The 13,278-nt window shown below is 40.4% G+C and overlaps 2 protein-coding genes across 8 annotated transcripts in view; one reads left to right on the top strand and one right to left on the bottom strand.

Moving 5' to 3' along the window:
* Nucleotides 1-2,804, top strand: part of camsap3 (calmodulin regulated spectrin-associated protein family, member 3) — a 47,190-nt gene extending 44,386 nt beyond the window's left edge. For all 6 annotated transcript variants that reach the window (XM_077213541.1, XM_077213539.1, XM_077213538.1 and 3 more), the window contains exons 16-17: nt 311-429; nt 562-2,804. In XM_077213541.1, coding sequence (XP_077069656.1) covers nt 311-429; nt 562-864 — 422 coding nt within the window. In that variant the 3' untranslated portion in view covers nt 865-2,804. The remainder of the gene's footprint in view (nt 1-310; nt 430-561) is intronic.
* Nucleotides 2,805-4,927: 2,123 nt separating this feature from the next.
* Nucleotides 4,928-11,968, bottom strand: nr5a5 (nuclear receptor subfamily 5, group A, member 5). 2 transcript variants are annotated; one of them, XM_077213533.1, is made up of 7 exons: nt 11,738-11,968; nt 11,051-11,166; nt 10,810-10,951; nt 7,378-8,123; nt 6,059-6,178; nt 5,620-5,767; nt 4,929-5,539 (listed from the first exon to the last, which is right to left on the bottom strand). In XM_077213533.1, exons 1-7 carry the CDS (start codon nt 11,829-11,831, stop codon nt 5,292-5,294), a joined length of 1,614 nt encoding a protein of 537 aa, XP_077069648.1. In that variant the 5' UTR covers nt 11,832-11,968; the 3' UTR covers nt 4,929-5,291. The 2 variants fall into 2 exon arrangements, with proteins under 2 accessions (XP_077069649.1, XP_077069648.1); XM_077213534.1 differs by lacking the exons at nt 10,810-10,951; nt 11,051-11,166; nt 11,738-11,968 and adding an exon at nt 9,797-9,896 and having other exon boundaries at nt 4,928-5,539.
* Between the last annotated feature and the right edge of the window lie 1,310 nt (nt 11,969-13,278).

Genomic DNA, 13,278 nt, shown 5'->3' with positions numbered 1-13,278 from the left:
TTAGGTGCTTCTAAGGCCATTACTCTTTCTCATACTTGGGGTTAGGTATTTGAAGAACCTCAAGTATTCATTTTAGTGAGTTACCTGTGGCACACAGTTTGAAGATAAATGACACCTCAAATCCTGCAACATTTTGGTTTGCGAGTTTTGCAGGGGCAAGCACCAAACACAGAAAATTAAGCTATTTTGAGTTTTACGATTATTTGGATTAGGTCATGTGATGGTGAATTTGCTTTCACTTGCTGAAGCATCTGTTTGTCAGGATCATAAATACAGCATTTGTAACTTAGCAAAGAAACCTCTGTTTCAGGACCTAAACTCTACAAGGAGCCAAGCTTCAAGTCCAATAAGTTCATCATCCATAATGCCATCTCACGCTGTTGTTTGGCAGGAAAGGTCAACGAACCACAGAAAAACAAGATTGTAGAGGTGAGTAACCTTTCAGTCAACATCTTTAGTGCACTCTGGGCTCTCATGACATATTTGCATGGTGCATTTGAATGCATGATGTAATGGTCTCACATTCTGTTCATTTGTGTTTTTTTTTATTGTCTGCAAAAGGAATTAGAGAAAAGCTCTGCAAACCATTTTCTCATCCTCTTTCGGGATGCTAGCTGTCAGTTCCGAGCCGTTTATACCATGAACCCTGAGACGGAGGAGATGGTTCGGCTTACGGGTATTGGCCCACGGATAATCGGTCCCAATATGGTGGAGTCGATCTACAAGTACAGCTCTGACCGCAAGCAGTTCACGGCCCTCCCGTCCAAGACCATGTCCATGAGTGTGGATGCCTTCACCATTCCAGGCCACCTATGGGAGCGTAAGCGCCCAGGAACCCCAAAGAAGCTCGGGACCCCAAAGTAAAGCCTGCTGGAAATGCAATTATAACTGAGCTGGCCATGTAACAGCTGTCTCGACTCCGGCAATGCAGAGAGGCACATTGGAGTGCATGCCAGGAGAAAGAGTTGGATAACAAAAAAGAGGCCCAAAATCCTAAAATAAAGTGCCCTCAGAGGTGTATAGCTGGTGACTGTGTAAATACAGGTCAAGTTACAAAAGATTTATTCAGAAATCTCCATTGCCATTTTCTTCGGGTAACTCAAGTGAACTCAAAAGTCATATTTTGGAAAATTGTTCTTGGCATTTTAAATGTTAAAAATCTTCCAGTTTCATCATTCAAGTAAAATGAATGTCCCCCACAATAGAAAGAAAAAGATCCTCAAAAACATTACTGTCCTCCAGCTCTTTCCTTTCTTTACTCATTGAACTGGATCCTTTGGTGTGTAAAAGGATTCCCCTGATGAAATCGGATCTTTGCTCTTTGATGAATGCAGGGCACAAACCAACACAAGCCTTCTTATCGTCTGTTTTATCGTCATCAGCCTCTGTTTTATGGGACTGAATGTAGAACTGTATTACAAAGGGGCCCAGCCACTCACTTATACGTCACGTCATAAAAAAGTCCCATGCTGCTGTTCGTTTCGAGTCTGTCTTGCTCTCTAATAAAATCTGCCTTGTCCTTTCGCCTTCCTAAAGTCACCCGTAGACACTTGGATGTTTGTTTTCTTACTGCTTCGAACCTTATCTAACTGGATTACGCAAGCTTTAGGAACTCAGGAGAGCATGTTAAAGACTCAAATATTTTTCCTTCCCATTTGCTTTTATTAAGAATGAATGAAAAAGCAAAAAGATGCCAGAACGTGCTGTTGATTTCCATTTAATGATACTCAAAAAAAGAAGTCTTTTTACTCTGTTTAGCTGTAACTGGAAAAATAATGTAAGTAAAAGATCAAGGCTGGTTTAATATACTGTATATTTGAATGCTGTTTATTGCCTATTCTTTCATTTTTGACAATGATTTGTATATTGTGGAGATTTGTAAGCAATGAATAAGCTACCCTGCTGCTTCACTACTAGAGCTGGATGTGTTGGTGTGAATGAGTGTGTGAGCGGGACGGGAACAGAAAGAGACAGATGGCCAGAAACAATAAACGCAAATCTGATGTCAACTCTCACTTATGTACCCAGAGCTGAGTGAACAAGTGCTATTGTTTGGCTGACATGTAGTAGCAAAGAGTGATGTACCAGTTGTGAACGCCAACAGATAGTGATATAAAACAAACGCTAACAGAAAGTGATAAAAGGCAGAAAACCAGCCCAGGTGTCTGCAGCCTTAAACGGTTATTATGTTGTTTCTATGAATATGATCGTCTCCGAACTGTCTCACTTGGCCTTATTTGTTTCATGAACCGCTTGAGTTGTCTTTTTGTATGAAAGGGGCATTTAGTCTGTTTCTCATCATCAAAGCACTAACTGATTCAATCAGGCCACTCTCTCCTGTCTTTGGAGAATCAGATGAAGTACTTTACAGATTTGCCGTAAAGATGTACATATTTTTGTAAAGGGCAAAAAAAAAATCATTTTTGAAATGGTCGATTTACATGTTTCTGTGTCAATTGAATGGGAGATGTGTATTTGTGTGTAGGTTGCATGTGTTTGACTGTTGGGTGAAACATGATGGTTAATGTAACTGGATTCTGTGCAATTCTGTAGAATGTTAGGTCACCTAAGGTGTATTTATTGGGTAAGGATGAGTTTTCTGTTTAGTTTCAGATTTCATTATTTATGTTCTGGCAAATGTGGTGATTCACTTGTTCATTTCAGAAAGCACATTGATGTTTAGTTTTTTCCTTTTACTGTTTCCATGTTCGTGTTAGTAGATTTTGTTTTTCACCCACATTCTTTGATTATGGATCAGTCCCAAGTGACAGGATTAGAAAAATAAAATCAATTATTTCTCATCATCACTGAATTTACTTTAGTTCTATCAATTATATACAGTTGTAATCAAAATTTTTCAACCCCATCGAAAATCTGATTTATTGGCAAAATTTTGACTTTCAGCTGTTTGCAATAAACAAATAAAACTTTTAATGACTTCTGCAGTGTCAGTAGAACACCCATTTTAAGTTCTGACCTGCTGCAAACGAAATGTATAACAAGACCGCAGCTTCTGGCAGTGTTTCTGAGCAATATTAGCCCATTCCTCTTGAGCAATGGCCTCCAGTTCAGTAATATTCTTGGGTTTGCGTGCTGCAACCGCCGCCTTCAAATCCCACCAGAGATTTCCTATTGGGTTCAAGTCAGGTGACTGTGATGGCCACTGTAGAATCTTCCAGTACTTCTTCTGAAACCAAGCCTTGGTGGAATTTGAGGTATGCTTGGTATTATTGTCCTGTTGGAAGGTCCAATGGCACCCAAGCTTCAGCTTCCTCACTGACAGCATGATGTTTCTCCTAGTATTTCCTTATACTTCAATGAATCCATCTTGCCTTCCACACACTGCATGTTTCCAGGGCCAGAGGATGCAAAGCAGCCCCAGAGCATCACTGAGCCCCACCATGATTAACTGCAGGCAGCGTGTTCTTTTCAGCCTATGCTTCATTCTTCCTCCAGACATACCGCTGATCCATAGGGCCGAAAATTGCCAGTTTTGTTTAATAACTTCACTGAACAGAATCCAGAATCACCTCTGTGGCTTATTTATGACTTTATGACTTTTCTTTTGCATTTATGTCAGTAGTGGTGTACATCTTGGAGTTCTGGCATGCGTTTAGTACACACCTTACGCTTGTCGCCATCAAGTCTTGCTGCATGGTACGGTACGGCTCAGCTCGGTACGGCTCACTTGTGGCGCTTTTCCACTGCATGGTACGGTACGGCTCGCTTCGGCTCGCTTTAAATGGTACCAGCTCTATTGAGGTTGCAAGCGTACCATACCGATACTAAAATGTGACGTCAAAACACTGTAGATCACTGATTGGTCAGACAGACAGAATTGTCACTATTTGTGTTTGTCACATTCTATTTGCGAGACATCAAACCCGCTAGATTTAAATAGCCAGTAACAGCCACAGCTGTAGCACCTGTTTTAAAACTACTTGCTTGAAGAAAAAAAATTTCCAAAAAAGAAATGTCTGAATCGTGGTCAGTGGACGAGAAGCGCAGACGTTCCTCTTGTTGGTTGCCGAGGAGTGGATAAACTATAACGATCAGTCATAATCCCCACTTTGAAGAGGTACTAACTCCAGTGGAAAAGCAACCGAGCTAAAGCGAACCGAGCCGTGCCGCACTGCGCCGAGTCGTACCACGCAGTGGAAAAGCGAAGCGAGCCGAACCGTGCCGCGCCGAACCGTACCGAGCCGTACCATGCAGTGGAAAAGCGCCATTAGTGCATCAGCTGTGCTTGAGACAGCACCTGTTTTACAGATTTGTGGTGTTGTGAGGGAGTCTATTTAGGGGGGTTAAATAATATTGAGATTGCAGAAGTCATTAAAAGTTGCATTTTCAGTTGAATTAGGGGAAACCACTTGAAACATTTGTTGTTGAGCTATTTCAATTACTTTTGTTTGATTTGTTCATTGTAAACAGCTGAGAGTCTACATTTTGTCGATAAACCCGATTTGCAATGGGGGTTGAATAATTTTGATTACAACTGTAGGTATCAGCTAATGTTGCCATTTTTTATATTCATTTTTTTTTACTTTTAAGTTTAGAATGAAATTTAGAATTGCATGTCCATATCCATGATTTCTTGCCCAGTTCACAGTGTTCCAATTCAAAAAGTGCATGTTTGAAAGTGCGGGAGAAGGTTACAAACAGTCCCCGTCATATTTCACCACTACATAAACAGTAAAAAAGAAAGGTTGCAATTTTTCATCATTCTTGTTCGATTCTCATTAATGAAGATTCTCATTAAAGTAATTCAGGATTCTTAATTGTCATGAAAAATGTTAGTTTTTCTGTAGGCAATTATGTTTTCGGCGTAAAATATGACCCGGACATGTTCTTGATGGGCTTCATGAGCTTCAGCCTTCTATAGCTGCATTCTAGAAACAAGACACATGATATCAGACCATATTAAAGATACACTTTAATTTGAAACTCAATCTTGTAAACAATTAGGAGAATTTAATACAATATGTGATGAGCCTCTGTGTCTCTAGAGAAGTTAGACAGTCATGGTTTTATATTTATAAGTGGAAGTGTTTGAACGCTGGCAAACTTTTTTTTAATGGACGTGATCCATAACTAAGGTGAGTTGTCAAAAGAATGCATCTTGCACACCCATAATACCTGAAACTATTTATTGTTCCTGTTTTTAGGTATGTAGCGCCAGCCAGTGATGAAATAAACCAGCATCTGGACTTGTTCAAAACTCAAAATGATTAGACACCACAGGTCAAATTTATAAAAGCATGTCCTCTAACAAGCTTTGTTTAGATGTTGTCTCATGTGTGCTTGGCATGAAGCATTTCAGTCAGCAGGGAGTTGCAGGGCAGATCTCCCAGCAGGTGGCGCTGATACAGATATTCCTCGACCTGCAGGCTGATGCTGCGCACCTCTGGCAGACGGAGCAGCAGCTGTCCAAACTTGTCCGAGTGACCTGGGTGGGTTTGCATAGTGTGGTCCATCAACGCCCTGTTTACACGCTCTTGAGTTTGTTCTACCTGCCTTCGATCCAGTACTGATTTAACATCTGCAAAACACATGATCCTTACAACTCCGGTCCAACAGGAATGGTTTAGATTAAACATTTGGGAATGAAAAGAAACCCACCTGGATTGAAGAGAACCAGATATTTGAGACACACAAACTCCTCCCTGTCCAGCTGCAGGGACCTAAGCTTGGAGACAAGGTCCTGGGCTCTGGATACTAAACTACTGAGAGTTACTCCTGCCTGACTGAGGATGGTCGATACCTCTATCTGGTACATTAAAAACAAGTCAAAGAAGTCGAAAGACTCCTAAACAGTCAATAAAACTGGGTGACTATGGTGTAGTTGTGTTTCCCAACCCTGTTCATGGGGGCATACTTACCGTACACATTTAAAAATCTTCTTAATTGATAGCACCTGATTCAACTAATCAGTATGTTAGAAGAGACTCCAAAGCCTGAAATAGACTTGTCAGATAAGAGAGACATCCAAAATGTGAACTGTTGGTGTGCGCCCAGGAACAGGGTTGAGAAAAACTGGTGCTGTAAAATGTGTTCTTACCTGTTGTCCAGTAATCAGACATATGCTGCCATCTCTTCCATAAGCCACCTGCCTGCATAAGTGATCCAGGATAAGAAGCTCACTCCAGCAGCTTTGCAGTAGTCCCATTTGATCCTCCACCTGCAAGAGATCGGGTACTAGTTATGCAGCAGTAGACATATGTAGACAACTGGTGGGCATTGCCTTGTGAAAGAGTTACAAAGGTTAACTCCATCCATGCTGAAAATATAAACATGTTCGTTGTTCTGGATCCCAATCCCAAGCATGGGATGCTAGTAGACAATTTTAACCAGCAAATTTTGCTGGTGGACACAGGGCCACGCTGCTCCGCTAGTTAGACCAGCATCTGACCAGCACTAACAATCTTAAACAAGGTTGGAGCAGTGACTAAGGTTTTTACCAAGTAGGACAAGTTTCTGAATCAACATATTTGTTGCTTCTGGAATAACATTCCTAACAATGAATCAAACTTTAGGGATGTGGAAAAATGTCAAGTTAAAGTTAGACTTAGAGTTGGGGTTAGAGATACATACCATTCTTATTAACCAATAATTTCCCTATGATTATTTTTTTATTTTTTTAAAGGTTATGGTTATTTTTGGAGGTTGGGGCAGGGCTTGTTTCTTTGGCCCTGTTTACATCTGGTTTTAAGATGCGTTTTGGTCGATCGGATCAAAAGTAGACGAGGCAGACACATTCCCGTTTACACCTGGTGTTTTAATCGGCCTCTTTTGTCCACTTTCAACCACTTCTGTCCCGATTTATTCGAGGGGAGGGTCTACGGGTGATCTTTTGATCTAATGTACGAAATAAGCTCACACAATTTACATTGAGTGCACACAGAGACGACTGAAAAACATACGGAGAACATCAGCTTTTGTTTCTGCTCTGACAGCCACAAGACGCCGCCAAACATTGAGTGTGTTAGAAATCAGGAATGGTGAGAGAACATTGTGCTTGGTATGTTTTTCGTCTTTAAACCAAACTCGGGTCTTCAGCCGACAAAGTTAAAATCCCGTCTGGCTTGCGCACATTCCAAAATGTTTACGCATTAGGTCAATAGGCATAGAGTAGGTGGTCTTTTGTGGCTGTTCATGAGCATTTACACTACGAAAGTAATCCGGTCAAATGAGTTTTCGACTACCTCTGGAAGTGTTCGAAAGTGGACTAAACGTTTTAGACCCAGTTTATACCTGTATTTAGTGTCGGTTACTTGTGATCCGATCGAAAACGGATCTTAATACCAGGTGTAAAGAGGGCCTTTAAAAAAATGATGTTCAAGGAAAATTGTGTGTGTGATCATGTGCAAACTCTTCTACCTTAAGCTCCTTAAACAGTGTGCTGTTTCTTGCCCACTCCACCAGTCCAAACAAAGTCTGGTCAGCCATTTTGCACATGATGCTGAAGGTGTTGAGACGGTCATGTTTTCCTCGGCAGGCTTGTTCTCTTTGGAGGCTTGCTAACACCCGCATGCAGAGCTGCTTCTCATCTGGCTCGGCTTGCAGGAGCTGATTTAGGAAGCAAGAACTAGGGGTTGAGGTTGCCGTCAAGCTCTGTGCTGGAGTAGGGGTCGAACTTGAAGTTGAGGTTGGTGTGAGTGTCGCAGTGGGTATAGGTGCAAGTGTTGAGAGAACTGTTGGAGAGATTGGATCAGGGGGCGTCACAGAAGCAGGACTGTAGATGAACGGGAACTCTCTTTTCTCAGAAGGGTATGCGTGGAAGCCTGGATAGCACAGTGTGTGAAAAGGTGTGGATGGATCAGACAGAGTCCGGTCTCTGGGCATGGTGCAGTCCAACAGCATGGGAAACTCGGACTGGCTCATAGTGGGATGAAAGGACTGAGGTGGGTGGTAATGATCAGAGCCGAGAGAAGTAGGGGAGGGGTTGAGGACATGAAAATCATGAGACACAGCTGGTACCAATGCTTGTGGTCCCTCAATTTTGATCCTGTTAGGGGCAATGTTGGCCTGGTGATAGGTCCCTCTTTGCTGTTTCAGTTGCCTGTCCCGTCGGTATAGAGGTCCAAACTTGTTTCGCCCACCTCTCATTCTGTCAGCACGTACAGCTGAGACAAGTGATTTCACATTTAAATAAATCACACATCATGATTTTTACAGCTACTCATAAATAAATCACGCATCATGATTTTCACAGCTACTCGCATCATAAATTCTCATAGTAGTAGCTGTGTCTCATTACGAAGGCTGTGCCCTCCAAAGGTCGCATTTGTCGACTGTGTACGCCATCGAGGATGTCTAATTTTTTATTACTTTTGTTACTTTTCTGAAGTGACGTATGTAGGGACAAATGCGTGACCTCTGAAGGGCACACCCTTTGAAATGAGACCGTAAATGTTTCCCATCCCTGTTTCCAGGGTCCGAAATTAACACCCGCCAAGCGCCAAATGCGGGTAGATTTTCCGTTTGGCGAGTAAATCTCAAAAGGCTATCCGCCCCCCTGGCGGGTGAATGTTCATACCAAAATAGTAATTTAATAAAATGTTTATTACAATTGCATTTTGTAATTTTATAAAATATCTAGCATGATGGCTACGGACATGACGGAGTTGTTGTGTTTGCGGGATGGGAATTGAAAGTGACATGGCGCACCTGAAGAACGAGCAGAGAGAGAGACAGCGAGAGAGAGAGAGAGAGAGAGAGAGAGAGAGAGAGAGAGAGAGAGAGAGAGCCCTGGTCGCGCGCCCGCACTCTTTCTCTTCGAAACCAGGCGAAAGTATAAACAAGGCTTCACCGTCTCCTAATCGCTGTCTTGCTCTCTCTCCCTGGCACATATTCATCAAAATAAATCGACACGATGGTAAAGGTCGGAAGATCATAGTTTCATGTGGAGCATTCGGATATTTTTTTTCCTGAATTACCGCTGGGTGTGAACTGTGAATTGTGCTAAAATACCTTATCTTCTCTGAAGCGTTCCGCACATTCAGCTGACATAAACCACACTTTAAATAAACGAAAAAACCTATCCAGTGATTAAATGTTTTCTGTGTTGACACAAATCTTGAGGGATGTCCTAGCTGCCGGGATAATCACACAACGCGTACACATCCCATAATGACACGTCCAATTCGCGAACTAATGACTCACTCCTTTGAACCGATTCATTTTAATGAAGGGTTAAAAACAACTGATATTTCCAGTCCTTCAGTTACTGATCAGTCAGAGTAAATGGAGTAAAAAAATAGGAAGAGTAAAAAAATATTTTTTTGAAATAATTATAATATATTATTATTGCATACTTTTTATTAAATATACAATTAATACATTTCATTTGTACAGAACTATTTTTATAGGCACCACCACAAAAATATTATTTTAATGTGTGTAAATTGTGTAATATGTGTTGATAAATAAAAGTAAGAATGGAAAATAATAGACCAGAAATATAATGCCAAAAATGTTTAAATATAGCCTATATAAATTAATGTATATGTGACACAAAAAGGCTGTTTATTATTTTGGCCGGTAAAAAATATGCTTGGCTGGTGGATTTTTTCATCTACCAGTCCCAGTGGCAGGTGAGCCAAAAAGTTAATTTCGGACCCTGCCTGTTTCTGAAGGCACACTGAGGGTACATTTACACAACAACGATGCAGTGGCGGCTGGTGGGTTTTAAAAATGTTACCGGTCGGATTTTTTAACAGCTTTAATATGGCTTTTTTGATCATATTTATAGAACATGACACATACATCAAGACAATATAAATTTAAGTTCCCCCACCTAGTCCTAGCCTATCACTTGAAGCAAAAATCCATCCGGTGATGACCCTTACAGTCGTGTAATTACAAACAAGTGAAAAACACATTCTCAGACATAAAATGAATAAATGGGAACATTAAACCGTCTTGCCATTTTCACCTCAAAATTTTGGGTTGGCTGTGCCTCCCCTGACGAGCTGCCACAGCAACGATGTACTACAAACGGAAAAGTTTTTCCTTTGCGTTTTTCGTGTCCAGACGACAACGTTGTCAAAACAATCTCTATTTACACGGATCTACGAAAACGACTAAAAATGCTGTATTATTCATGCCAGGCTAGTAGCTGGCGATATCACTGTGTAAAGAAACACTACGTGCCTATAGACTGAACATGTAATTTGCATGCGCATGACGTCCCTGTTTTCACAAATCTGCGCTTTTGTACGGAGAAGATAATGGTATCGTTTTCAAAAACGTGCACTTTGAAACCCGTTTTCAGGCCCCCAAAACACCGTTGACGTGTAAATGAACGGCCAAAACACATGTTTTTATCAAACACACCTGATTCAACTGATTCAATTTGTAGACTCCAAAACCAGAAATGGATGGGTCAGATAAGAGAGACATGCAAACTGTGGACTGTTGTGCCTACGGGAAGAGGGTAGGGAAAAACTTGCTATATTGATGAAACTGACACTTAAAAAAAAAAGAAAAAGTAACGAAATATTAGCATTACATAAAGAAACTGACCTATTAAAGTTGCATAGGTAAACTTTTTTTTTGCTTGTGTGCACATTACATTTTCACCTTTACTGGGTCATCAAAATTGCAATTGCAATTGCAGTGGTTTATGGTTTTACAGATAAGTGGAATCAGGATCAGAACTATCTTTGATAGCTAGCCATGAATATCTTTCCATATCTCAGAGACTATAACTGCATTTTTCCTTACGCATCTAAGGACTTCGTTGAAAGAATACGTTGTATACAAAACTGAATGATCATGCACTATCATTGTGCGGGTTTGCAGCTGTACCTTCTTTCTTCATGCCAACAGCTAGACATTTCTGAAAGCGGCAGGAAGGACACCGTTTCCGCTGTGCCAGGTCCATGGGGCAGCTCTGAGCGTCTGCACACGTATACCGCTTGTTGTTCTGTACAGAGCGCTTAAAAAAGCCCTGGTGAGAATATTTGTCTTTACTACTTAAGAATGATAAGGGTGTGGAGGTTATGAACTGAAAGCTTCACACTTGTCTCAGTCTTGCTGTAGCACTTACCTTACAGCTCTCGCAAGTGAGTAGACCATAGTGATATCCTGACACCCTGTCACCACACACAGGACAGCCCTCTTCTTGAGTTGCCCTTTTGTCTGGGTCTGGCTTTAACTCCTGAACTATAGGATATCACATTAATTGTGAATGCCAATGGAAATGGCACTTCCACTTAAAACAAATGCAAGTCTTATTTGTCACCTTCAGGAAACAGCAACTGGAAATCAAGTGGCCTACTGTAAGATGATTTTCTACGAGTGGGGTGTAAGGTTGAATAGTTTTATGACCGGTCTCTCTGATAAATCTGTTTGGCAGTCTATTATATCTCAGACAGGCCTAGTCTGTTATCACGCGATTGATTAAACGCTCAGATATAGGGCTTACATAATCCTTATACTTTAATATTTTCCGCGGTCAAAAGAAATAAACTGACTTCTGGAAAGTACTTTATTTGGATTTGATAAAGAAATTATCCGTTGAATGAAAGCATTACAATTCTTTACTGAATGATACTTCAATATGCGTACTAAACATGACTAAACTGTACAACCTGATCAAATCATGTCACAATTTTCTATACCTACACATTTGGATATATTTAAAATGAGTTAGTCAGTGTCTTTAAATGTTTACTACACCCATTTAGCAATTGCTAAAGCCATTAAAGTGTCTCCGATCCGAAGCTCTACTTACATGTTGACGGTCCCTCATGTGACGCAAGGTCCTGTGTGTAATCGGCAGAGTGGAGGGCCGTGGGGTGATCCAGGGGATAGTTTGAGATGTTCATGGTCCATAGGAGAGGGGCGGCATGGGTCGCCGTAAGCAGTCATTCATAACTGTACGGGCCTCCGGGACAGGGAGGAAAACAGGCACAGACGCGGGCTGTCTCAGAGATGGTGCTGTGTAAAAGCCCTCAATCGGACTTTGCTCCATGTTGAGGGTAATAAACCTGAGTCTGTCACACCTTCCCAACAAGCCAGACCTCATTCATGCTGGAAGGTGCATGAGCATTGCAGGAGCAGCGAATGTGGAGGGACACGCTCACCATAAGAAAATAAACAAAAACAGATCTGATGCTAAAATACTATGGCCATCGATTTTTATAATTTGTTTATCAGACCAGTGCAACTTCAGAACCCATGTGATTCCCGAGTGTTGTCAACTGTATAGAAAGTCATTGCAGTCCACTTCCATATTTCTATTCAGTGGGGATACATGTATTTAGATTGGATTACTCTAATACTTAAATTGTTAACTAATGAATCTCTTCCTATTTAAAGATATTACATCACCTTTGGAATCAAGGAGCCTAATATGATGAAGAGAGCTGGTAAATTCGGTGATGTGGGTCTGATGTCAAAGGCTATGCAAAACAATTGAAGGGTAACGAAGACAAATGCTGTCAAATTAAACAAGGTATTGTCTCGACTGTTAATGAAACCAAAAATTTGTGCAACAGCAAATGCCATTCTTTTTAATGCAAATAGCTGGTTGGTTCCACATATTTCACTATTATCTATCATAATATCTGCAGCATATACATTATAAAAAATTATATGACAAATAAGTTATGATAACGTGTTTTTACATTGGTTTACCTCATCAAAATAAATGAAAAAGCAATTTTCATCTTTTTATAAGTCCTACAAGATTCAACTCATTTTTTAAAGTAAGTTCAATGTAATTTAAGTTGAAATGACTTAAATTTTTAAGTACAATCAACTTGGAGATGTTTAAGGCAGCGCCGTTTTTTACAGTGCAGTTGCATATTTACATTTGCCTTGAAAATTGAATCTTTTCGCTTATTTTATTGAGAAAAAATACACATTTAAAACCTAAAATGTGGAAAAACTATCATTACTAAGGATCAAAGCAATTAAGCTGCTTGCTTATTATCATTTTGTTTTTTCTTTCTGTTTGGGAAATTGTGAAGCGTAGATGCAAACATGTCACTAGGTGGCCCTATAATACACAATTTTACTTTTTGAGCACTTTTTTGATGTCTGAGAAAATAGGACTAGAAATGCCTGTATCAAATAACGATGTATGTCCAAAAACCGGCATACTGCATTAATTTACTTTACGTATCTTTAAGTATATAGAACTATCAGTTGCAAATAGCCAGTCCCAATTTACTTAAATATGTTATGTAATATAACTATAAAGAAAGACAATGCAACCAGCATTTGAATTTCATGGTCGATTAACTAAAACAATTGGTGCAGAACTAAATG

The sequence above is a fragment of the Siphateles boraxobius genome, unplaced genomic scaffold (assembly GCF_051911475.1).
Source record: "Siphateles boraxobius isolate OS27281-9 unplaced genomic scaffold, OSU_SipBor_1 66, whole genome shotgun sequence".
NCBI classification, from domain to species: Eukaryota; Metazoa; Chordata; class Actinopteri; order Cypriniformes; family Leuciscidae; genus Siphateles; species Siphateles boraxobius.
Note: the sequence above shows the minus strand (reverse complement) of the source record. Positions and strands in the feature narration are given on the sequence as shown.